General features: G+C 47.7%; 1 protein-coding gene across 2 annotated transcripts in view; it reads left to right on the top strand.

Annotated features, from left to right (window-relative positions):
• The window catches only part of AFAP1L2 (actin filament associated protein 1 like 2), a 194,446-nt gene that overhangs the window by 92,118 nt on the left and 74,735 nt on the right, over nucleotides 1-27,593 (top strand). For both annotated transcript variants that reach the window (XR_011318563.1, XM_069754358.1), the window contains exons 2-4: nucleotides 9,401-9,532; nucleotides 10,160-10,234; nucleotides 10,315-10,421. Coding sequence is in view for 1 of the 2 variants with exons in the window: in XM_069754358.1 (XP_069610459.1) it covers nucleotides 9,401-9,532; nucleotides 10,160-10,234; nucleotides 10,315-10,421 (314 nt within the window). In the remaining variant the exon portion in view is untranslated. The remainder of the gene's footprint in view (nucleotides 1-9,400; nucleotides 9,533-10,159; nucleotides 10,235-10,314; nucleotides 10,422-27,593) is intronic.

Raw genomic sequence — 27,593 nt, 5'->3', positions numbered from 1 at the left:
AGGCAGTATCACACAGGAGAGGATTAGATACACGGCTCAGCAGTCAGTATCACACAGGAGAGGATCAGATACACGACTCAGCAGGCAGTATCACACAGGAGAGGATCAGATACACGGCTCAGCAGGCAGTATCACACAGGAGAGGATTAGATACACGGCTCAGCAGGCAGTATCACAGCTCAGCAGGCAGTATCACACAGGATAGGATTAGATACATGGCTCAGCAGTCAGTATCACACAGGATAGGATTAGATACACGGCTCAGCAGGCAGTATCACACAGGATAGGATTAGATACATGGCTCAGCAGTCAGTGTCACACAGGAGAGGATTAGATACATGGCTCAGCAGTCAGTGTCACACAGGCGAGGATTAGATACACGGCTCACCAGACAGTATCACACAGGATAGGATTAGATACACGGCTCAGCAGACAGTATCACACAGGAGAGGATTAGATACACGGCTCAGCAGTCAGTGTCACACAGGCGAGGATTAGATACACGGCTCACCAGACAGTATCACACCGGAGAGGATTAGATACACGGCTCAGCAGTCAGTGTCACACAGGCGAGGATTAGATACACGGCTCACCAGACAGTATCACACAGGAGAGGATTAGATACATGGCTCACCAGACAGTATCACACAGGATAGGATTAGATACACGGCTCACCAGACAGTATCACACAGGAGAGGATTAGATACATGGCTCAGCAGTCAGTATCACACAGGATAGGATTAGATACACGGCTCAGCAGTCAGTATCACACAGGATAGGATTAGATACATGGCTCAGCAGTCAGTATCACACAGGATAGGATTAGATACATGGCTCAGCAGTCAGTATCACACAGGAGAGGATTAGATACACGGCTCAGCAGTCAGTGTCACACAGGCGAGGATTAGATACACGGCTCACCAGACAGTATCACACAGGAGAGGATTAGATACATGGCTCACCAGACAGTATCACACAGGATAGGATTAGATACACGGCTCACCAGACAGTATCACACAGGAGAGGATTAGATACATGGCTCAGCAGTCAGTATCACACAGGATAGGATTAGATACACGGCTCAGCAGTCAGTATCACACAGGATAGGATTAGATACACGGCTCAGCAGGCAGTATCACACAGGAGAGGATTAGATACACGGCTCACCAGACAGTATCACACAGGAGAGGATTAGATACATGGCTCAGCAGTCAGTATCACACAGGATAGGATTAGATACACGGCTCAGCAGTCAGTATCACACAGGATAGGATTAGATACACGGCTCACCAGACAGTATCACATGGGATAGGATTAGATACACGGCTCAGCAGACAGTATCACACAAGATAGGATTAGATACACGGCTCAGCAGACAGTATCACACAGGATAGGATTAGATACTCAGCTCAGCAGACAGTATCACACAGGATAGGATTAGATACACAGCTCAGCAGACAGTATCACACAGGAGAGGATTAGATACACGGCTCACCAGACAGTATCACATGGGATAGGATTAGATACACGGCTCAGCAGACAGTATCACACAGGATAGGATTAGATACACGGCTCAGCAGACAGTATCACACAGGATAGGATTAGATACACGGCTCAGCAGTCAGTATCACACAGGAGAGGATTAGATACACAGCTCAGCAGACAGTATCACACAGGATAGGATTAGATACACGGCTCAACAGTCAGTATCACACAGGAGAGGATTAGATACATGGCTCAGCAGTCAGTATCACACAGGAGAGGATCAGATACACGGCTCAGCAGGCAGTATCACACAGGAGAGGATCAGATACACGGCTCAGCAGGCAGTATCACACAGGAGAGGATTAGATACACGGCTCAGCAGGCAGTATCACAGCTCAGCAGGCAGTATCACACGGGATAGGATTAGATACATGGCTCAGCAGGCAGTATCACACAGGATAGGATTAGATACATGGCTCAGCAGTCAGTATCACACAGGATAGGATTAGATACACGGCTCAGCAGGCAGTATCACACAGGAGAGGATTAGATACATGGCTCAGCAGTCAGTATCACACAGGAGAGGATCAGATACACGGCTCAGCAGGCAGTATCACACAGGAGAGGATCAGATACACGGCTCAGCAGGCAGTATCACACAGGAGAGGATTAGATACACGGCTCAGCAGGCAGTATCACAGCTCAGCAGGCAGTATCACACGGGATAGGATTAGATACATGGCTCAGCAGGCAGTATCACACAGGATAGGATTAGATACATGGCTCAGCAGTCAGTATCACACAGGATAGGATTAGATACACGGCTCAGCAGGCAGTATCACACAGGAGAGGATTAGATACACGGCTCAGCAGTCAGTGTCACACAGGAGAGGATTAGATACGCGGCTCAGCAGTCAGTGTCACACAGGAGAGGATTAGATACACGGCTCAGCAGGCAGTATCACAGCTCAGCAGGCAGTATCACACGGGATAGGATTAGATACATGGCTCAGCAGGCAGTATCACACAGGATAGGATTAGATACATGGCTCAGCAGTCAGTATCACACAGGATAGGATTAGATACACGGCTCAGCAGGCAGTATCACACAGGAGAGGATTAGATACACGGCTCAGCAGTCAGTATCACACAGGAGAGGATCAGATACACGGCTCAGCAGGCAGTATCACACAGGAGAGGATCAGATACACGGCTCAGCAGGCAGTATCACACAGGAGAGGATTAGATACACGGCTCAGCAGTCAGTGTCACACAGGAGAGGATTAGATACACGGCTCAGCAGTCAGTGTCACACAGGAGAGGATTAGATACACGGCTCAGCAGGCAGTATCACAGCTCAGCAGGCAGTATCACACGGGATAGGATTAGATACATGGCTCAGCAGGCAGTATCACACAGGATAGGATTAGATACATGGCTCAGCAGTCAGTATCACACAGGATAGGATTAGATACACGGCTCAGCAGGCAGTATCACACAGGAGAGGATTAGATACACGGCTCAGCAGTCAGTATCACACAGGAGAGGATCAGATACACGACTCAGCAGGCAGTATCACACAGGAGAGGATCAGATACACGGCTCAGCAGGCAGTATCACACAGGAGAGGATTAGATACACGGCTCAGCAGGCAGTATCACAGCTCAGCAGGCAGTATCACACAGGATAGGATTAGATACATGGCTCAGCAGTCAGTATCACACAGGATAGGATTAGATACACGGCTCAGCAGGCAGTATCACACAGGAGAGGATTAGATACATGGCTCAGCAGTCAGTATCACACAGGAGAGGATTAGATACACGGCTCAGCAGTCAGTGTCACACAGGAGAGGATTAGATACACGGCTCAGCAGACAGTATCACACAGGAGAGGATTAGATACACGGCTCAGCAGGCAGTATCACGGCTCAGCAGACAGTATCACACAGGAGAGGATTAGATACATGGCTCAGCAGTCAGTATCACACAGGAGAGGATTAGATACATGGCTCAGCAGTCAGTGTCACACAGGTGAGGATTAGATACACGGCTCACCAGACAGTATCACACAGGATAGGATTAGATACACAGCTCAGCAGACAGTATCACACAGGAGAGGATTAGATACACGGCTCAGCAGTCAGTGTCACACAGGCGAGGATTAGATACACGGCTCACCAGACAGTATCACACCGGAGAGGATTAGATACACGGCTCAGCAGTCAGTGTCACACAGGCGAGGATTAGATACACGGCTCACCAGACAGTATCACACAGGAGAGGATTAGATACATGGCTCACCAGACAGTATCACACAGGATAGGATTAGATACACGGCTCACCAGACAGTATCACACAGGATAGGATTAGATACATGGCTCAGCAGTCAGTATCACACAGGATAGGATTAGATACATGGCTCAGCAGACAGTATCGCACAGGATAGGATTAGATACACAGCTCAGCAGACAGTATCACACAGGAGAGGATTAGATACACGGCTCAGCAGACAGTATCACACAGGATAGGATTAGATACACGGCTCAGCAGACAGTATCACACAGGAGAGGATTAGATACACGGCTCAGCAGACAGTATCACACAGGATAGGATTAGATACACGGCTCAGCAGACAGTATCACATGGGATAGGATTAGATACACGGCTCAGCAGGCAGTATAACACAGGATAGGATTAGATACATGGCTCAGCAGGCAGTATCACACAGGATAGGATTAGATACACGGCTCAGCAGACAGTATCACACAGGAGAGGATTAGATACACGGCTCAGCAGTCAGTATCACACAGGATAGGATTAGATACACGGCTCAGCAGTCAGTATCACACAGGAGAGGATTAGATACACGGCTCAGCAGACAGTATCACACAGGATAGGATTAGATACACGGCTCAGCAGACAGTATCACACAGGAGAGGATTAGATACACGGCTCAGCAGACAGTATCACACAGGATAGGATTAGATACACGGCTCAGCAGACAGTATCACACGGGATAGGATTAGATACACGGCTCAGCAGGCAGTATAACACAGGATAGGATTAGATACATGGCTCAGCAGACAGTATCACACAGGATAGGATTAGATACACGGCTCAGCAGACAGTATCACACAGGAGAGGATTAGATACACGGCTCAGCAGTCAGTATCACACAGGATAGGATTAGATACACGGCTCAGCAGTCAGTATCACACAGGAGAGGATTAGATACACGGCTCAGCAGACAGTATCACACAGGATAGGATTAGATACACGGCTCAGCAGACAGTATCACATGGGATAGGATTAGATACACGGCTCAGCAGTCAGTATCACACAGGATAGGATTAGATACACGGCTCAGCAGTCAGTATCACACAGGAGAGGATTAGATACACGGCTCAGCAGACAGTATCACACAGGAGAGGATTAGATACACGGCTCAGCAGACAGTATCACACAGGAGAGGATTAGATACACAGCTCAGCAGTCAGTATCACACAGGATAGGATTAGATACACGGCTCAGCAGTCAGTATCACACAGGAGAGGATCAGATACACGGCTCAGCAGGCAGTATCACACAGGAGAGGATTAGATACACGGCTCAGCAGTCAGTGTCACACAGGAGAGGATTAGATACACGGCTCAGCAGTCAGTGTCACACAGGAGAGGATTAGATACACGGCTCAGCAGGCAGTATCACAGCTCAGCAGGCAGTATCACACGGGATAGGATTAGATACATGGCTCAGCAGGCAGTATCACACAGGATAGGATTAGATACATGGCTCAGCAGTCAGTATCACACAGGATAGGATTAGATACACGGCTCAGCAGGCAGTATCACACAGGAGAGGATTAGATACACGGCTCAGCAGTCAGTATCACACAGGAGAGGATCAGATACACGACTCAGCAGGCAGTATCACACAGGAGAGGATCAGATACACGGCTCAGCAGGCAGTATCACACAGGAGAGGATTAGATACACGGCTCAGCAGGCAGTATCACAGCTCAGCAGGCAGTATCACACAGGATAGGATTAGATACATGGCTCAGCAGTCAGTATCACACAGGATAGGATTAGATACACGGCTCAGCAGGCAGTATCACACAGGAGAGGATTAGATACATGGCTCAGCAGTCAGTATCACACAGGAGAGGATTAGATACACGGCTCAGCAGTCAGTGTCACACAGGAGAGGATTAGATACACGGCTCAGCAGACAGTATCACACAGGAGAGGATTAGATACACGGCTCAGCAGGCAGTATCACGGCTCAGCAGACAGTATCACACAGGAGAGGATTAGATACATGGCTCAGCAGTCAGTATCACACAGGAGAGGATTAGATACATGGCTCAGCAGTCAGTGTCACACAGGTGAGGATTAGATACACGGCTCACCAGACAGTATCACACAGGATAGGATTAGATACACAGCTCAGCAGACAGTATCACACAGGAGAGGATTAGATACACGGCTCAGCAGTCAGTGTCACACAGGCGAGGATTAGATACACGGCTCACCAGACAGTATCACACCGGAGAGGATTAGATACACGGCTCAGCAGTCAGTGTCACACAGGCGAGGATTAGATACACGGCTCACCAGACAGTATCACACAGGAGAGGATTAGATACATGGCTCACCAGACAGTATCACACAGGATAGGATTAGATACACGGCTCACCAGACAGTATCACACAGGATAGGATTAGATACATGGCTCAGCAGTCAGTATCACACAGGATAGGATTAGATACATGGCTCAGCAGACAGTATCGCACAGGATAGGATTAGATACACAGCTCAGCAGACAGTATCACACAGGAGAGGATTAGATACACGGCTCAGCAGACAGTATCACACAGGATAGGATTAGATACACGGCTCAGCAGACAGTATCACACAGGAGAGGATTAGATACACGGCTCAGCAGACAGTATCACACAGGATAGGATTAGATACACGGCTCAGCAGACAGTATCACAAGGGATAGGATTAGATACACGGCTCAGCAGGCAGTATAACACAGGATAGGATTAGATACATGGCTCAGCAGGCAGTATCACACAGGATAGGATTAGATACACGGCTCAGCAGACAGTATCACACAGGAGAGGATTAGATACACGGCTCAGCAGTCAGTATCACACAGGATAGGATTAGATACACGGCTCAGCAGTCAGTATCACACAGGAGAGGATTAGATACACGGCTCAGCAGACAGTATCACACAGGATAGGATTAGATACACGGCTCAGCAGACAGTATCACACAGGAGAGGATTAGATACACGGCTCAGCAGACAGTATCACACAGGATAGGATTAGATACACGGCTCAGCAGACAGTATCACACGGGATAGGATTAGATACACGGCTCAGCAGGCAGTATAACACAGGATAGGATTAGATACATGGCTCAGCAGACAGTATCACACAGGATAGGATTAGATACACGGCTCAGCAGACAGTATCACACAGGAGAGGATTAGATACACGGCTCAGCAGTCAGTATCACACAGGATAGGATTAGATACACGGCTCAGCAGTCAGTATCACACAGGAGAGGATTAGATACACGGCTCAGCAGACAGTATCACACAGGATAGGATTAGATACACGGCTCAGCAGACAGTATCACATGGGATAGGATTAGATACACGGCTCAGCAGTCAGTATCACACAGGATAGGATTAGATACACGGCTCAGCAGTCAGTATCACACAGGAGAGGATTAGATACACGGCTCAGCAGACAGTATCACACAGGAGAGGATTAGATACACGGCTCAGCAGACAGTATCACACAGGAGAGGATTAGATACACAGCTCAGCAGTCAGTATCACACAGGATAGGATTAGATACACGGCTCAGCAGTCAGTATCACACAGGAGAGGATTAGATACACGGCTCAGCAGTCAGTATCACACAGGATAGGATTAGATGCACAGCTCAGCAGACAGTATCACACAGGATAGGATTAGATGCACAGCTCAGCAGACAGTATCACACAGGATAGGATTAGATACACGGCTCAGCAGACAGTATCACACAGGATAGGATTAGATGCACAGCTCAGCAGTCAGTATCACACAGGATAGGATTAGATGCACAGCTCAGCAGACAGTATCACACAGGATAGGATTAGATGCACAGCTCAGCAGACAGTATCACACAGGATAGGATTAGATACACGGCTCAGCAGACAGTATCACATGGGATAGGATTAGATACACGGCTCAGCAGTCAGTATCACACAGGATAGGATTAGATACACGGCTCAGCAGTCAGTATCACACAGGAGAGGATTAGATACACGGCTCAGCAGACAGTATCACACAGGAGAGGATTAGATACACGGCTCAGCAGACAGTATCACACAGGAGAGGATTAGATACACAGCTCAGCAGTCAGTATCACACAGGATAGGATTAGATACACGGCTCAGCAGTCAGTATCACACAGGAGAGGATTAGATACACGGCTCAGCAGTCAGTATCACACAGGATAGGATTAGATGCACAGCTCAGCAGACAGTATCACACAGGATAGGATTAGATGCACAGCTCAGCAGACAGTATCACACAGGATAGGATTAGATACACGGCTCAGCAGACAGTATCACACAGGATAGGATTAGATGCACAGCTCAGCAGTCAGTATCACACAGGATAGGATTAGATGCACAGCTCAGCAGACAGTATCACACAGGATAGGATTAGATGCACAGCTCAGCAGACAGTATCACACAGGATAGGATTAGATACACGGCTCAGCAGACAGTATCACATGGGATAGGATTAGATACACGGCTCAGCAGGCAGTATAACACAGGAGAGGATTAGATACACGGCTCAGCAGGCAGTATCACACAGGATAGGATTAGATACACGGCTCAGCAGACAGTATCACATGGGATAGGATTAGATACACGGCTCAGCAGTCAGTATCACACAGGATAGGATTAGATACACGGCTCAGCAGTCAGTATCACACAGGAGAGGATTAGATACACGGCTCAGCAGACAGTATCACACAGGAGAGGATTAGATACACGGCTCAGCAGACAGTATCACACAGGAGAGGATTAGATACACAGCTCAGCAGTCAGTATCACACAGGATAGGATTAGATACACGGCTCAGCAGTCAGTATCACACAGGAGAGGATTAGATACACGGCTCAGCAGTCAGTATCACACAGGATAGGATTAGATGCACAGCTCAGCAGACAGTATCACACAGGATAGGATTAGATGCACAGCTCAGCAGACAGTATCACACAGGATAGGATTAGATACACGGCTCAGCAGACAGTATCACACAGGATAGGATTAGATGCACAGCTCAGCAGTCAGTATCACACAGGATAGGATTAGATGCACAGCTCAGCAGACAGTATCACACAGGATAGGATTAGATGCACAGCTCAGCAGACAGTATCACACAGGATAGGATTAGATGCACAGCTCAGCAGTCAGTATCACACAGGAGAGGATTAGATACATGGCTCAGCAGACAGTATCACACAGGATAGGATTAGATACACGGCTCAGCAGACAGTATCACACAGGATAGGATTAGATGCACAGCTCAGCAGACAGTATCACACAGGATAGGATTAGATGCACAGCTCAGCAGTCAGTATCACACAGGAGAGGATTAGATACACGGCTCAGCAGACAGTATCACATGGGATAGGATTAGATACACGGCTCAGCAGGCAGTATAACACAGGATAGGATTAGATACACGGCTCAGCAGACAGTATCACATGGGATAGGATTAGATACATGGCTCAGCAGTCGGTATCACACAGGATAGGATTAGATGCACAGCTCAGCAGACAGTACATGATAGACTTTGGATACTTTGTCACCATCGGTTCTCTGGGTTTGTAGCTCTGGAGCGGCTGCTGACGGAGTTAGAGGATTTCCTGAACATTCTGGATAAGGAGAACCTCAGCAGCGCGGCGATCCTGAAGAAATGTCTGCTGTGCGAGATCCTGCAGATCTGCCTGAAGACCAACAGCAGTAAGTGTTCAGCTAGAAAACATGAGGAACCTAGAACCGGCTCCCGACCCCTCAGACTGTGTTCACATTGAGGTTTTTTGAGTTTTTTTTCACTGCGGATCCTCTTCAAAATCCTTAAGAACGGCTACAGAAACTCGTCCAATAAATTTTCATTTAAAATTCACGTTTCTGTTCATACGAGGAGATTTTTGATCCGCCGGTCTCTTCTCTCTGAAGCAGAACCTGAAGGAAACATCTGGAATTCAGGCTCCAACAAGAAAAACTCTTCAGAAAAAGTCTAGAAAGAGGAGCGTCTCCAGAAGGTCCCTCCACCTGGAAAACGCCTCAAAATAAAAGAGCTCCATGTGAACACGGCCTTAGTGAGGTGTAGCCTCTGGTTCCGACCACTATAATCCCGCTATGAGCTGGGAATGGGGGCTCCTGCTGGGGGTCCATGTGCTATGGATCAGGAGAGTATTGGGGCTTCCTGCATTAGAATCCCTCCTCTGTCTATAATAGAAGGCCATGTGGCCCCCGGCCCCTATACCGTATCAGGGGTGCGGCCCTCCTGGATTTATTATAGGAGCCTTGGATATCAGGGCAGCGTTCACATTACAAGGCCGCGGCCTCGTGTCGTCTATATTGCAGGTGGAGAGGAGGAATACATCTACATGAACAAGGTGCTGGCTCCAGACAAGGACTCCACACCAGGACCGGACTCTGGTAGGTGCCAACATCATACAGCAGCCCCCGCATGAGACCCCCAGACTGACATTAATCCCTATAAATCTCTCCTTTCACAGGTGAAAGATCAGACCCTCCAGCCCAAGAAGCACTGACCAATGGGGTGTCAGCGCTGCCCTCTGCGGCCCCACAGAAAAGTCTGCCGGACCTCCCGCCACCGAAAATGGTAAGTGACGGTTTTATGGATCTCCGTAGTATAGCGGTGACATAGGCTGTAGGCAGCATTAATCATCACGCCCTTCCCAGAGCTTCACTATACACACTGAGACCCGTCCTCCCCTTCAGACATAATGTATATATTTCTGGGTTGTGCGCTATTTTTATGGGGTTTTTCGCCTCTCACTGCAGTCAAATGCGGTTAGCACAAGTCAGAAAAGACGCCACGATCCACTTTATTCTTAGAGACTAATAGTGAGAAACATATTTGATAAATTTGCATCAAAAGACGATAGAGCGACAGTTTCACCATTCGCAATGTATCATCGTTCACAATGTATCACCGCCCGCAATGTATCACCGTCCACAATGTATCACCGCCCACAATGTATCACCGCCCACAATGTATCACCGTCCACAATGTATCACCACCCGCAATGTATCACCGCCCGCAATGTGTCACTGCCCACAATGTATCACCGCCCACAATGTATCACCGCCCACAATGTATCACCGCCCACAATGTATCACCGCCCACAATGTATCACCGTCCACAATGTATCACCACCCGCAATGTATCACCGCCCGCAATGTGTCACTGCCCACAATGTATCACCGCCCGCAATGTATCACCGTCCACAATGTATCACCGCCCGCAATGTATCACCGCCCACAATGTATCACCGTCCACAATGTATCACCGCCCGCAATGTATCACCGTCCACAATGTATCACCGCCCACAATGTATCACCGTGCACAATGTATCACCACCCGCAATGTATCACCGCCCGCAATGTGTCACTGCCCACAATGTATCACCGCCCGCAATGTATCACCGTCCACAATGTATCACTGCCCACAATGTATCACCGTCCACAATGTATCACCACCCGCAATGTATCACCGCCCGCAATGTGTCACTGCCCACAATGTATCACCGCCCGCAATGTATCACCGTCCACAATGTATCACCGCCCGCAATGTATCACCGTCCACAATGTATCACCACCCGCAATGTATCACTGCCCACAATGTATCACCGCCCGCAATGTAACACCGCCCGCAATGTATCACCATTTGCAATGTATCATCGTCCACAATGTATCACCATTCGCAATGTATCATCATGCACAATGTATCACCGTCCACAATGTATCACTGCCCACAATGTATCACCACCCGCAATGTATCACTGCCCACAATGTATCACCGCCCGCAATGTAACACCGCCCGCAATGTATCACCATTTGCAATGTATCATCGTCCACAATGTATCACCATTCGCAATGTATCATCATGCACAATGTATCACCGTCCACAATGTATCACCGCCCGCAATGTATCACTGCCCACAATGTATCACCGCCCGCAATGTATCACCATCCGCAATGTATCATCATGCACAATGTATCACCGCCCACAATGTATCACCGTCCACAATGTATCACCGCCCGCAATGTATCACCATCCGCAATGTATCATCATGCACAATGTATCACCGTGCACAATGTATCACCGCCCGCAATGTATCACCGCCCACAATGTATCACCGCCCACAATGTATCATCGTACACAATGTATCACCGCCCACAATGTATCACCGCCCGCTATGTATCACCGCCCGCAATGTATCACCACCCACAATGTATCACCGCCCGCAATGTATCACCGCCCACAATGTATCACCGCCCACAATGTATCACCGCCCACAATGTGTCACCGCCCGCTATGTATCACCGCCCGCAATGTATCACCGCCCACAATGTATCACCGCCCACAATGTGTCACCGCCCGCTATGTATCACCGCCCGCTATGTATCACCGCCCGCAATGTATCACCACCCACAATGTATCACCGCCCGCAATGTATCACCGCCCACAATGTATCACCGCCCACAATGTATCACCGCCCACAATGTGTCACCGCCCGCTATGTATCACCGCCCGTAATGTATCACCGCCCACAATGTATCACCGTGCACAATGTATCACCACCTGCAATGTATCACCGCCCGCAATGTATCACCGTCCACAATGTATCACCGCCCACAATGTATCACCGCCCGCAATGTAACACCGCCCGCAATGTATCACCGCCCGCAATGTATCACCACCCGCAAAGTATCATCGTGCACAATGTGTCACCGCCCACAATGTATCACCGCCCACAATGTATCACCGCCCACAATGTATCACCGCCCACAATGTATCACCGCCCGCTATGTATCACCGCCCGCAATGTATCACCACCCACAATGTATCACCGCCCGCAATGTATCACCGCCCACAATGTATCACCGCCCACAATGTATCACCGCCCGCAATGTATCACCGACCCGCAATGTATCACCGACCCGCAATGTATCACCGCCCGCAATGTATCATCGTGCACAATGTATCACCGCCCCACAATGTATCACCGCCCACAATGTATCACCGCCCACAATGTATCATCGTGCACAATGTATCACCGCCCGCAATGTATCACCGCCCACAATGTATCATCGTGCACAATGTATCACCGCCCACAATGTATCACCGCCCACAATGTATCATCGTGCACAATGTATCACCGCCCACAATGTATCACCGCCCGCAATATATCATCGTGCACAATGTATCACCGCCCACAATGTATCACCGCCCACAATGTATTATCGTGCACAATGTATCACCGCCCGCAATGTATCACCGCCCGCAATGTATCATCGTGCACAATGTATCACCGCCCACAATGTATCATCGTGCACAATGTATCACCGCCCACAATGTATCATCGTGCACAATGTATCACCACCCGCAATGTATCACCGCCCACAATGTATCACCGCCCGCAATGTAACACCGCCCGCAATGTAACACCGCCCGCAATGTAACACCGCCCGCAATGTATCCTCATGCACAATGTATCACCGCCTACAATGTATCACCGCCCACAATGTATCACCGCCCACAATGTATCATCGCCCACAATGTATCACCACCCGCAATGTATCACCGCCCGCAATGTAACACCGCCCGTAATGTATCACCGTGCACAATGTATCACCGCCCACAATGTATCACCGCCCACAATGTATCACCGCCCACAATGTAACACCGCCTGTAATGTATCACCGTGCACAATGTATCACCACCCGCAATGTATCACCGCCCACAATGTATCACCATCCGCAATGTATCACCGCCCACAATGTATCACCGCCCGCAATGTAACACCGCCCGCAATGTAAAACCGCCCGCAATGTATCACCGCCCGCAATGTATCCTCATCCACAATGTATCACCGCCCACAATGTATCACCGCCCACAATGTATCACCGCCCGCAATGTATCACCGCCCGCAATGTAACACCACCCACAATGTATCACCATGCACAATGTATCACCGCCCACAATGTATCACCGCCCACAATGTATCACTGTCCAAAATGTATCACCGCCCGCAATGTATCACCGCCCGCAATGTAACACCACCCACAATGTATCACCATGCACAATGTATCACCGCCCACAATGTATCACCGCCCACAATGTATCACTGTCCAAAATGTATCACCGCCCGCAATGTATCACTGCCCACAATGTATCATCGTGCACAATGTATCACCGCCCGCAATGTATCACCGCCCGCAATATATCATCATGCACAATGTATCACCGCCCACACTGTATCACTGTCCAAAATGTATCACCGTCCGCAATGTATCACCGCCCGCAATGTATCACCGACCCGCAATGTATCACCGACCCGCAATGTATCACCGCCCGCAATGTATCATCGTGCACAATGTATCACCGCCCCACAATGTATCACCGCCCACAATGTATCACCGCCCACAATGTATCATCGTGCACAATGTATCACCGCCCGCAATGTATCACCGCCCACAATGTATCATCGTGCACAATGTATCACCGCCCACAATGTATCACCGCCCACAATGTATCATCGTGCACAATGTATCACCGCCCACAATGTATCACCGCCCGCAATATATCATCGTGCACAATGTATCACCGCCCACAATGTATCACCGCCCACAATGTATTATCGTGCACAATGTATCACCGCCCGCAATGTATCACCGCCCCGCAATGTATCATCGTGCACAATGTATCACCGCCCACAATGTATCATCGTGCACAATGTATCACCGCCCACAATGTATCATCGTGCACAATGTATCACCACCCGCAATGTATCACCGCCCACAATGTATCACCGCCCGCAATGTAACACCGCCCGCAATGTAACACCGCCCGCAATGTAACACCGCCCGCAATGTATCACCGCCCGCAATGTATCCTCATGCACAATGTATCACCGCCCACAATGTATCACCGCCCACAATGTATCACCGCCCACAATGTATCATCGCCCACAATGTATCACCACCCGCAATGTATCACCGCCCGCAATGTAACACCGCCCGTAATGTATCACCGTGCACAATGTATCACCGCCCACAATGTATCACCGCCCACAATGTATCACCGCCCACAATGTAACACCGCCTGTAATGTATCACCGTGCACAATGTATCACCACCCGCAATGTATCACCGCCCACAATGTATCACCATCCGCAATGTATCACCGCCCACAATGTATCACCGCCCGCAATGTAACACCGCCCGCAATGTAAAACCGCCCGCAATGTATCACCGCCCGCAATGTATCCTCATCCACAATGTATCACCGCCCACAATGTATCACCGCCCACAATGTATCACCGCCCGCAATGTATCACCGCCCGCAATGTAACACCGCCCACAATGTATCACCGTGCACAATGTATCACCGCCCACAATGTATCACCGCCCACAATGTATCACTGTCCAAAATGTATCACCTCCCACAATGTATCACCGCCCACAATGTATCACCGCCCACAATGTATCACTGTCCAAAATGTATCACCTCCCACAATGTATCACCGTCCGCAATGTATCACCTCCCACAATGTATCACCGCCCACAATGTATCACCGCCCGCAATGTATCACTGCCCACAATGTATCATCGTGCACAATGTATCACCGCCCGCAATATATCATCATGCACAATGTATCACCGCCCACACTGTATCACTGTCCAAAATGTATCACCGTCCGCAATGTATCACCTCCCACAATGTATCACCGCCCACAATGTATCACCGACCCGCAATGTATCATCGTGCACAATGTATCACTGCCCACAATGTATCATCGTGCGCAATGTATCACCGCCCGCAATGTATCACCGCCCACAATGTATCACCGCCCACAATGTATCACTGTCCAAAATGTATCACCTCCCACAATGTATCACCGCCCGCAATGTATCACCGCCCACACTGTATCACTGTCCAAAATGTATCACCGTCCGCAATGTATCACCTCCCACAATGTATCACCGCCCACAATGTATCACCGTGCACAATGTATCACTGCCCACAATGTATCATCGTGCACAATGTATCACCGCCCGCAATGTATCACCGCCCACAATGTATCACCGCCCACAATGTATCACTGTCCAAAATGTATCACCTCCCACAATGTATCACCGCCCGCAATGTATCACCGCCCACAATGTATCACTGTCCAAAATGTATCACCTCCCACAATGTATCACCGCCCGCAATGTATCACCGCCCACAATGTATCACTGTCCAAAATGTATCACCGCCCACAATGTATCACCGTGCACAATGTATCACCGCCCGCAATGTATCACCGCCCACAATGTATCACTGTCCAAAATGTATCACCTCCCACAATGTATCACCTCCCACAATGTATCACTGCCCGCAATGTATCACTGTCCAAAATGTATCACCGTCCGCAATGTATCACCTCCCACAATGTATCACCTCCCACAATGTATCACCGCCCACAATGTATCATAGTGCACAATGTATCACCGCCCACAATGTATCACCGCCCACAATGTAACACCGCCCGCAATGTAACACCGCCCGCAATGTAACACCGCCCGCAATGTATCACTGCCCGCAATGTATCACCGCCCACAATGTATCACCGCCCGCAATGTAACACCGCCCGCAATGTAATACCGCCCGCAATGTAACACCGCCCGCAATGTAACACCGCCCGCAATGTATCACCGCCCGCAAAGTATCACCGCCCGCAATGTATCACCGCCCTCAATGTATCACCGCCCACAATGTATCACCGCCCACAATGTGTCACCGCCCACAATGTATCACCGCCCACAATGTAACACCACCCGCAATGTAACACCTTCCGCAGTGTATCACCACTGTCTACAATGCATCACTGCCTGCAATGTATCACTGCCCACAATGTATCATCACTCACCATGTATCACCTTCCGCAATGTATCACCTCCCACAATGTATCACTGCTCGCAATGTATCACCGTCTGTAATGTGTCACAGCCCACCATGTATCACCGTCCACAATTAAAATCAGATGGCGATATTATTTCAGCTCCATAAAATAGTATTTATGACATCTGTGGTGACTGTATAGAAGTATTATTGAACACTGTATGGTGGTATGATTAGAGTTGTATGTGTGGTACAGTGCCTACAAGTAGTATTCAACCCCCTGCAGATTTAGCAGGTTTACACATTTGGAATTAACTTGGCATTGTGACATTTGGACTGTAGATCAGCCTGGAAGTGTGAAATGCACTGCAGCAAAAAAGAATGTTATTTCTTTGTTTATTTTTTTTTTAAATTGTGAAAAGTCTTTTCACAGGGTCATTTATTATTCAACCCCTCAACCCACCAGAATTCTGTTTGGTTCCCCTAAAGTATTAAGAAGTAGTTCAGGCACAAAGAACAATGAGCTTCACATGTTTGGATTAATTATCTCTTTTTCCAGCCTTTTCTGACTATTTAAGACCCTCCCCAAACTTGTGAACAGCACTCATACATGGTCAACATGGGAAAGACAAAGGAGCATTCCAAGGCCATCAGAGACAAGATCGTGGAGGGTCACAAGGCTGGCAAGGGGTACAAAACCCTTTCCAAGGAGTTGAGCCTACCTGTCTCCACTGTTGGGAGCATCATCCGGAAGTGGAAGGCTTATGGAACTACTGTTAGCCTTCCACGGCCTGGACAGCCTTTGAAAGTTTCCTCCCGTGCCGAGGCCAGGCTTGTCCGAAGAGTCAAGGCTAACCCAAGGACAACAAGGAAGGAGCTCCGGGAAGATCTCATGGCAGTGGGGACATTGGTTTCAGTCAATACCATAAGTAACGTACTCCACCGCAATGGTCTCCGTTCCAGACAAGCCCGTAAGGTACCTTTACTTTCAAAGCGTCATGTCAAGGCTCGTCTACAGTTTGCTCATGATCACTTGGAGGACTCTGAGACTGACTGGTTCAAGGTTCTCTGGTCTGATGAGACGAAGATCGAGATCTTTGGTGCCAACCACACACGTGACGTTTGGAGACTGGATGGCACTGCATACGACCCCAAGAATACCATCCCTACAGTCAAGCATGGTGGTGGCAGCATCATGCTGTGGGGCTGTTTCTCAGCCAAGGGGCCTGGCCATCTGGTCCGCATCCATGGGAAGATGGATAGCACGGCCTACCTGGAGATTTTGGCCAAGAACCTCCGCTCCTCCATCAAGGATCTTAAGATGGGTCGTCATTTCATCTTCCAACAAGACAACGACCCAAAGCACACAGCCAAGAAAACCAAGGCCTGGTTCAAGAGGCAAAAAATCAAGGTGTTGCAGTGGCTTAGTCAGTCTCCTGACCTTAACCCAATTGAAAACTTGTGGAAGGAGCTCAAGATTAAAGTCCACATGAGACACCCAAAGAACCTAGATAACTTGGAGAAGATCTGCATGGAGGAGTGGGCCAAGATAACTCCAGAGACCTGTGCCGGCCTGATCAGGTCTTATAAAAGACGATTATTAGCTGTAATTGCAAACAAAGGTTATTCCACAAAATATTAAACCTAGGGGTTGAATAATAATTGACCCACACTTTTATGTTTAAAATTTATAAAAATTTAACTGAGCAACAAAACTTTTTGGTTTGTAAGATTTATGCTTCTGTTAATAAATCCTGCTCTTGTTTGAAGTTTGAAGGCTCTAACTTATTTGCATCTTATTAAACCTGCTAAATCTGCAGGGGGTTGAATACTACTTGTAGGCACTGTAATATATGGACACTGAGTGACGGTATTATTTGGTCACTGTATGATGAATTTTTATACTGTAATGACAACATTTGGTTTCTATTATGTGGATACTCTGATGATATTATTTTGAGTTTTATATGGTTGTATTATTTGGACATGTGGTATAATTATAATTGTTATAGTTTAATATGATAATTTTATTTATACATTGTATGGTGGTATATTAGGATATTGTAATGTCGTATTAATAGAATTGTTTACAGTGGGGAAAGTAAGCATTTGATACTCTGGCAATTTTGCAGGTTTTCCCGCCTACACACAATGGAGAGGTCTGTAATTTTTATCATAGGCACACTTCACCTGTGAGACAGAATCTAAAAATAAATTAAAAAAAACAAAAAAAAGAAAATCATATTGTAGGATTGTTGCATAATTAATTTCTAATTTATTGCATGAAATAAGTATTTGAAACAGTATGAAAACAGAACTTAATATTTGGTCCATTAACCTTTGTTTGCAGTTTCGGTCAGACGTTTCCTGTGGTTCCTGACCAGGTTTGCACACACTGCAGCAGGGATATTGGCCCCCTCCTACATACAGATCTTCTCCAGATCTTTCAGGTTTCGGGGCTGTCACTGGGTAACATTGAGTTTCCGCTCCATTCAAAGATTTTCTATTGGGTTCAGGTCTGGAGACTGGTTAGTCCACTCCAGGACCTTGAGATGTTTCTTACGGAGCCGCTCCTTAGTTGTCCTGGCTGTGTGTTTTGGGTCATTGTCATACTGGAAGAATCAGCCATGACCCATCTTCAGTGCTCTTACTGAGGAAAGGAGATTGTTGGGCAAAATCTCACAATATATGACCCCATTCATCCTTCCTTCAATACGATGCAGTCGTCCTGATGCCTTTGGAGAAAAGTACCCCAAAGTATGATGTTTCCCCCACCATGCTTCACAGTAGGGATTATGTTCTTGGGGTTGTTCACATCCATCTTCTTCCTCTAAACACGTTGAGTAGAGTGGATGCCATAAAGTTCTATTTTGGTCTCGTCTGACCACATGACCTTCTCCCATGCCTCCGCTGGATCATCCAGATGGTCATTGGTGAACTTCATACGGGCCTGCACATGTGCTGGTGTGAGCAGGGGACCTTGTGTGCCCTGCAGGATTTTACTCCATGACGGTGTAATGTGTTAATAACGGTAATGGTGACACTGTGGTCCCAGCTCTCATCAAGTCATTGGCCAGGTCCTCCCATGTAGTTCTAGGCTGATTTATGACCTTTCTCAGAACCATCCTTACCCCTCGAGGCGAGATCTTGCATGGAGCCCCAGACTGAGTAAGGTTCACAGTCATCTTGTGTTTCTTCCATTCTCTAATAATTGTGCCAACAGTTGTTGCTTCTCACCAAGCTGCTTGCCTATTGTCCTGTAGCCCATCCCAGCCTTGTGCAGGTCTATCCCTGGTGTTATTAGACAGCTCTTTGGTCTTGGCCATGGTGGAGAGGTTGGAGTGTGATTAAGTATGTGGACAGGTGTCTTTTATACAGGTAACGAGATCAAACAGGAGCAATTAATCCAGGTAATGAGTGCAGAGTAGGAGGCTTCTAACAGAAACACTGAGGCTATGTGCACATGTTGCGGATTTTGCAGCAGATCTGCAGCAGCTTTCCATGCGTTTACAGTACAATGTAAACCTATGGAAAACGCAATCCGCTGTACCGATGCTGCTGAAAAAACACGCGGAAACGCTGCGGGTTACATTCCGTAGCATAAAAATTCTTTGTGCGGATTCCGCAGCGGTTTACACCTGCTCCATAATAGGAATCCGCAGGTGTAAAACCGCAGGTGGAATCCGCACAAATTCCGCATAAAAACTGCGGTAAATCCGCAGTAAATCCGCAGGTAAAACGCAGTGCTTTTTACCTGCCAATTTTCAAATCCGCTGCGGAAAAATCCGCAGAGCTCCAAAATACGTGTGCACATACCCTTAGGCTACACGTTGCGGATTTCCAGCGTTTTTTGTGCGGATTCCTATTGAGGAACAGGTGCAAAACGCTGCAGAATCCGCACAAAGAATTGACATGCTGCAGAAAATACAACGCAGCGTTTCCGCACAGAATTTTCTGCAGCATGTGCACTGCGGATTTTGTTTTCCATAGGTTTACGTGGTACTGTACAACACATGGAAAACTGCTGCGAATCCGCAGTGGCCAATCCACAACGTGTGCACACAGCCTGACAGGTCTGTGAGAGCAGAATTCTCGCTGGTCGGTCGGTGATCAAATACTTATTTCATCCAATAAAGTGCAAAGTAATTATGTAACAATCCTACAATGTGATTTTCTGTATTTTATTATTAGGTGAAGTGAACCTACGATAAAAATGACAGACCTCTCCATTGTGGGTAGGGGGGAAACTTGCAAAATCTGCAGCGTATCAAATACTTATTTTCCCCACTGTATGGCTGCCATCACGCTAGCATTATTTGGTCAGTATTTTACATCAGTATTTGTAGCCAAAACCAGGAGTGGGTGATAAATACAGAAGTGGTGCAGATGTTTCTATTATACTTTTCCTCTATTTGTTCCACTCCTGGTTTTGGCTACAAATACTGATGTAAAATACTGACCAAATACTGATAGTGTGACGGCAGCCTATGACTTGGACACTGTGGTTTGGTTTTACCGTATTTTTCGGACTATAAGACACACCAGACCATAAGACGCACCCCAAATTTTTAGAAGGAAAATAGGGGAAAAAAACTTAATGTATCAAATGGGGGTCCGTCTTACATTCCGAATTCAGCTTATCGGGGGGATCGACAGCGCTGGTAGAGCGTGGTCACAGGGGCTGTTCGGTGGTCTAGCGATATGACTCCCATCCCAGGCTGGTGGGCAGGTTCGGCGGTGCTCATGGTGCGGGGGGCTCCACCGCCATTTTATGAAAGCTTGGAGGCCCCAGCACATCCATTGCTGAAATATGGTGGCCTCCAGAAAATCCCAGGCTGGTGCGGCAGGTTCGGCTGCGCTCTGTGGTGCTGGGGGGGGGTCCGCCGGCATTTTGTGAAAGCCCGGAGGCCCCGCACATTCATTGCCGCGATGCGGTGGCCTTCGGGAAAATGGTTGGCGGGGGCGGCGCATACTCAGATTGAGATCTCAGCAAAGCCCTGCAGTATCGGACTAGGACCGCTGCAGAATCGCCTGACTCCTGCTGCCGCCACACTACTTGTAAGTATATTCCGACTACAAGGTGCACCCCCATTTACCCAAACAAATTTTTGGGAAAAAAGTGCATCTTATAGTCCAAGGAAAACGGTATTTATTTAGTAAATTCCATGCTATTATTAGAATTGTACTTGAGGTTAATATTTGGACACTGTATTGTGGTATTATAAGAGTTTTATAATGTGGTATTATTTGCACAGTGTATATCGGTATTATTTATGAAGTGTAGGACTGTGGGTATTTCTACATATATTTTATATGGTTGTATTATTTGGACCATTATTTGCAATATAAGGGGCTGTGCACACCTTGCAAATTTGTGTCTTTTTTTTTTTTTACAGATTTCAGCAAAGTGAATGAGAATCCTGAAGTCTCGTTGCTTATTTTTGACCTGCAGATGTATTACCGTAGATCTGCAGGATGTCAGTTCTTTCAGCGTTTTTGCTACAAATTTTTCCCTTACCAATGCGTGGAGAACAATCTGCACCAAAAACGCAGCAAAATCGCATGTTTTTGCAGCAATGTTTTTTCTGCCAAGAGATTCAGAAATGGTGCAGAAATTTTTGCACCAAATACTTAGGCTATGTGCACACGTTGCGGATTCTCTGCGGATCCACAGCGTTTTTGCGGTGCAGAAACGCTGCAGATCCACAATTGATTTACAGTGCAATGAAAAAATGCTGTGCACACTTTGCGGAAAATCTGCTGCGGAAACGCTGCGGTTTAAAAGTAGTAGCATGTCACTTCTTTTATGTGAATCTGCAGCGTTTTTGTACCCATTCCATTATAGAAAACCGCAGGGGTAAAAAACGCTGCGGAACCGCACAAAAAATGCGACAAATCCGCAGGTGCGTTTTCTGCCAGGAGAGGCAGAATCCGCACCAGAAATTCCTAAGCCTAATCCGCAAAGCGTGCAGATACAGTTTTATATGATGGTAATAAGAGTTTTCTAAGCTGTAATTTAGTCACAGTATTGTGGAACCATTTATGTAAAAAGGTATTAACGTTTTACTAGAGCTTAATCTTTGTATAGCGGTATTATTTATGTGTAGTATGACTGGAGGCATTATTACAGTTTTATTTGGATATATTATTTGGGCTCTGAGTTGTTTTGTTAGATGGTGATATTATTTATGTATACTATGACTGGTATTATTACAATTTATATGGTGGTATTATTTGGACACTGTATGGTGATATTATTAGAACAGTGTATAGCGGTATTATTTATGGATAGTATGAGTGGTATTATTACAATTTATATGGTGGTATTATTTGGACAGTGTTTGGTGATATTATTTGCACAGTGTATAGCGGTATTATTTATGTATAGTATGACTGGTATAATTACAATTTATATGGTGGTATTATTTGGACACTGTATGGTGATATTATTTGCAGAGTGTATAGCGGTATTATTTATGAATAGTATGAGTGGTATTATTACAATTTATGTGGTGGTATTATTTGGACACTGTATGGTGATATTATTTGCACAGTGTATAGCGGTATTATTTATCTATAGTATGACTGGTATAATTACAATTTATATGGTGGTATTATTTGGACACTGTATGGTGATATTATTTGCACAGTGTATAGCGGTATTATTTATGAATAGTATGAGTGGTATTATTACAATTTATGTGGTGGTATTATTTGGACACTGTATGGTGATATTATTTGCACAGTGTATAGCGGTATTATTTATGTATAGTATGACTGGTATAATTACAATTTATGTGGTGGTATTATTTGGACACTGTATATATTATTTGCACAGTGACACTAATAGTCTTTGGTATAATAGTTATCAGTGTGATATATCAATAATTATATATTCTCTCTATATACACATCACTCGAGACCCACAAAATCCGATTTACCAGCAGTTTCCCGTCACTGAGGGAAAATCTAATGAGTTTATGATAATATCAGTTTCCTGCGGAGATTGCACAGAATTATCATCTTGTAGTTTTTGTTTTGTTCCTGCATCTCACTATTTCCCGGTCCCCCCACCTCCACGATCGCAGTGGTCAGGACAGAACGAGGGGCTGGGTCCGTGGGAAAACTGGCGCCCGGGAATTAATGGAAGAATGCAGGAGTGGGGAAGCCGGCAGCGCAGGATGGCGGCATTTCCTGTCCTATCTCATCATTATTATATTGAAGAGGTCTCGGGCCCGAGGACTCTGTATACACAATGTGCGGTTGTAAGAAAGCTGGGTGACATCTCATGTGAGCGCCTCCATAGTTGTGTGATACATCTGCCATTCAGGGTACTGGGAAAGCTGGGTGAGATTCCATATGGAAGCAGTGAATGCAATGATTGTCACCCAGCTTTCCCTAGACCAGATGAACAGATGAGCCCAATCATTTCAGGATTACTTTTCTCCATGGATGCAAGTTTTTTTTGTCTTGACTCTGCATACAACTTTCCCGATACCACTTTCTTTTCCACGAGGAGACAGCATCTGATTGTTCTAATGATGCAGAAAATGAGGGAATTTGCAACTTAATACTGTGAAATTAAAAGCATGTCTGGAATGAGACGAGTCCTGCGCAGCAGCGTGGGAAGCGCCAGCAATAAGCGGAGGATGCCGCTTCGGGTTTTTCTCTTTTTTTATTATAGATTTATTATGCAAATTCCACAGCTCCGTTCTCCGTGTAATCGTCCTGCAGCAGAAACGAGCGGCCGCCTGGATTCAATTTTATAGAAATTTCAGGGAAAGAAAATGTTATTCTTTATTAACTAGTAAAGCAGAGTCCTGCAATGCAGCTGGGCCTGATCCGCAGCGATGGCCTGATCCGCAGCGATGGCCTGATCCGCAGCGATGGCCTGATCTGCAGCTGGGTCTGATCCACAGCGATGGCCTGATCCGCAGCTGGGCCTGATCCACAGCAATGGCCTGATCCTCAGCAATGGCCTGATCCGCAGCGATGGCCTGATCCGCAGCGATGGCCTGATCCACAGCGATGGCCTGATCCGCAGCGATGGCCTGATCCGCAGCGATGGCCTGATCTGCAGCTGGGTCTGATCCACAGCGATGGCCTGATCCACAGCTGGGCCTGATCCACAGCAATGGCCTGATCCTCAGCAATGGCCTGATCCGCAGCGATGGCCTGATCCGCAGCGATGGCCTGATCCGCAGCGATGGCCTGATCCGCAGCTGGGCCTGATCCACAGCGATGGCCTGATCCACAGTGATGGCCTGATCCGCAGCGATGGCCTGATCCTCAGCAATGGCCTGATCCGCAACGATGGCCTGATCCGCAGCGATGGCCTGATCCACAGCTGGGTCTGATCAACAGCGATGGCCTGATCCGCAGCGATGGCCTGATCCGCCGCGATGGCCTGATCCGCAGCGATGGCCTGATCTGCAGCTGGGTCTGATCCACAGCGATGGCCTGATCCACAGGGATGGCCTGATCCGCAGCGATGGCCTGATCCGCAGCAATGGCCTGACCCGCAGCGATGGCCTGATCCACAGCGATGGCCTGATCCGCAGCGATGGCCTGATCCACAGCGATGGCCTGATCCACAGCGATGGCCTGATCCACAGCGATGGCCTGATCCACAGTGATGGCCTGATCCGCAGCGATGGCCTGATCCTCAGCAATGGCCTGATCCACAGCAATGGCCTGATCCGCAACGATGGCCTGATCCGCAGCGATGGCCTGATCCACAGCTGGGTCTGATCCACAGCGATGGCCTGACCCACAGCAATGGCCTGATCCGCAGCGATGGCCTGACCCTCAGCAATGGCCTGATCCGCAGCGATGGCCTGATCCACAGCGATGGCCTGATCTGCAGTGATGGCCTGATCCACTGCAATGGCCTGATCCGCAGCGATGGCCTGATCTGCAGTGATGGCCTGATCCACTGGAATGGCCTGATCCGCAACGATGGCCTGATCTGCAGTGATGGCCTGATCCATTGCAATGGCCTGATCCGCAGCGATGGCCTGATCCGCAGTGATGGCCTGATCCACTGGAATGGCCTGATCCGCAACGATGGCCTGATCTGCAGTGATGGCCTGATCCATTGCAATGGCCTGATCCGCAGCGATGGCCTGATCCGCAGTGATGGCCTGATCCTCAGCAATGGCCTGATCTTCAGCTGGGTCTGATCGGCAGCGATGTCCTGATTCCCAGCGACGGCCTGATCCGCAGCGATGGCCTGATCCGCAGTGATGGCCTGATCCGCAGTGATGGCCTGATCCGCAGTGATCGCCTGATCCGCAGCAATGACCTGATCTTCAGCTGGGTCTGATCCGCAGCAATGGCCTGATCGGCAGCGATGTCCTGATTCCCAGCGACGGCCTGATCCGCAGCGATGGCCTGATCCGCAGCATAGTAGAGTCCTGACTCTAGCCGGGCAAGGAGGCGATCACTGTAGATGAGGAGGTGTTCCGTAAAGCCATCCTACTACTAAAGCTGATATTCAGAGGTGGCCGCTCTGGTCCTGCAGTTTTTGCACCGGTTGGAAGTAGATGGGACACAAGCAACATATACACACGGATACGTACAGGTGCTTCTCACTAAATTAGAATATCATCAAAAAGTTAATTTATTTCTGTTCTTCAATACAAAAAGTGAAACTCATATATTAAGAATTACTATGTTACTATACCAAGGAAGGTGACGGGCACAAGGGGGCATTCTTTGCGTCTGGAGGAGAGAAGGTTTTTCCACCAACATAGAAGAGGATTCTTTACTGTTAGGGCAGTGAGAATCTGGAATTGCTTGCCTGAGGAGGTGGTGATGGCGAACTCAGTCGAGGGGTTCAAATGAGGCCTGGATGTCTTCCTGGAGCAGAACAATATTGTATCATACAATTATTAGGTTCTGTAGAAGGACGTAGATCTGGGGATTTATTATGATGGAATATAGGCTGGACTGGATGGACACATGTCTTTTTTTTTTGGCCTTGCTAACTATGTTACTATATAGAGTTATTACAAATAGTGATCTATTTCACGTGTTTATTTCTGTTAATGATGATGATTATGGCTTACAGCCAATGAAAACCCAAAAGTCATGATCTCAGGAAATTAACAAAAAAACACCTGTAAAGGCTCCTAAGTGTTTATAAAGGTCCCTTAGTCTGTTTCAGTTGTTTCACAATCATGGGGAAGACTGTTGACCTGACAGATGTCCAGAAGGCGTCACTGACACACTCCACAAGGAGGGGAAGCCACAAAAGATCATTGCTAAAGAAGCCGGCTGTTCACAGAGTGCTGGATCCAAGAATATTAATGGAAAGTGGAGTGGAAGGAAAAAGGCGCACAAGCCACCGGGATAACCGCAGCCTGGAAAGGATTGTTAAGAAAAGTCCATTCAATAATGTGGGGGAGATTCACAAGGAGCGGACGGCTGCTGGAGTCATTGCTTCACCACACACAGACGTGTCCAGGACATGGGCTACAAGTGTCACATTCCTTGTGTCCGGCCACTCATGACCAATAGACAACACCAGAAGCGTCTCACCTGGGCCAAGGAGAAGAACCGGACTGTTGTCAGTGGTCCAAGGTCCCAGAGTCTGGAGGAAGAGTGGAGGCCACAATCCGAGCTGCTGGAGGTCTGGTGTGAAGTCTCCACAATCAGTGATGGTTTGGGGGCCATGTCATCTGCTGGTGTAGGTCCACTGTGTGTTATCAAGACCAAAGTCAGCGCAGCCGTCTACCAGGACATTGTAGAGCACTTCATGCTTCCCTCTGCTGACAAGCTTTATGGAGATGGAAATGTCATTCTCCAGCAGGACTTGGCCCCTGTCCACACGGCCAAAAGTACCAATATCTCATGTAAAAACAACAGTATCACTGGGCT

This window comes from Ranitomeya imitator, chromosome 2 (genome assembly GCF_032444005.1).
Source record: "Ranitomeya imitator isolate aRanImi1 chromosome 2, aRanImi1.pri, whole genome shotgun sequence".
NCBI lineage: Eukaryota > Metazoa > Chordata > Amphibia > Anura > Dendrobatidae > Ranitomeya > Ranitomeya imitator.
Note: the sequence above shows the minus strand (reverse complement) of the source record. Positions and strands in the feature narration are given on the sequence as shown.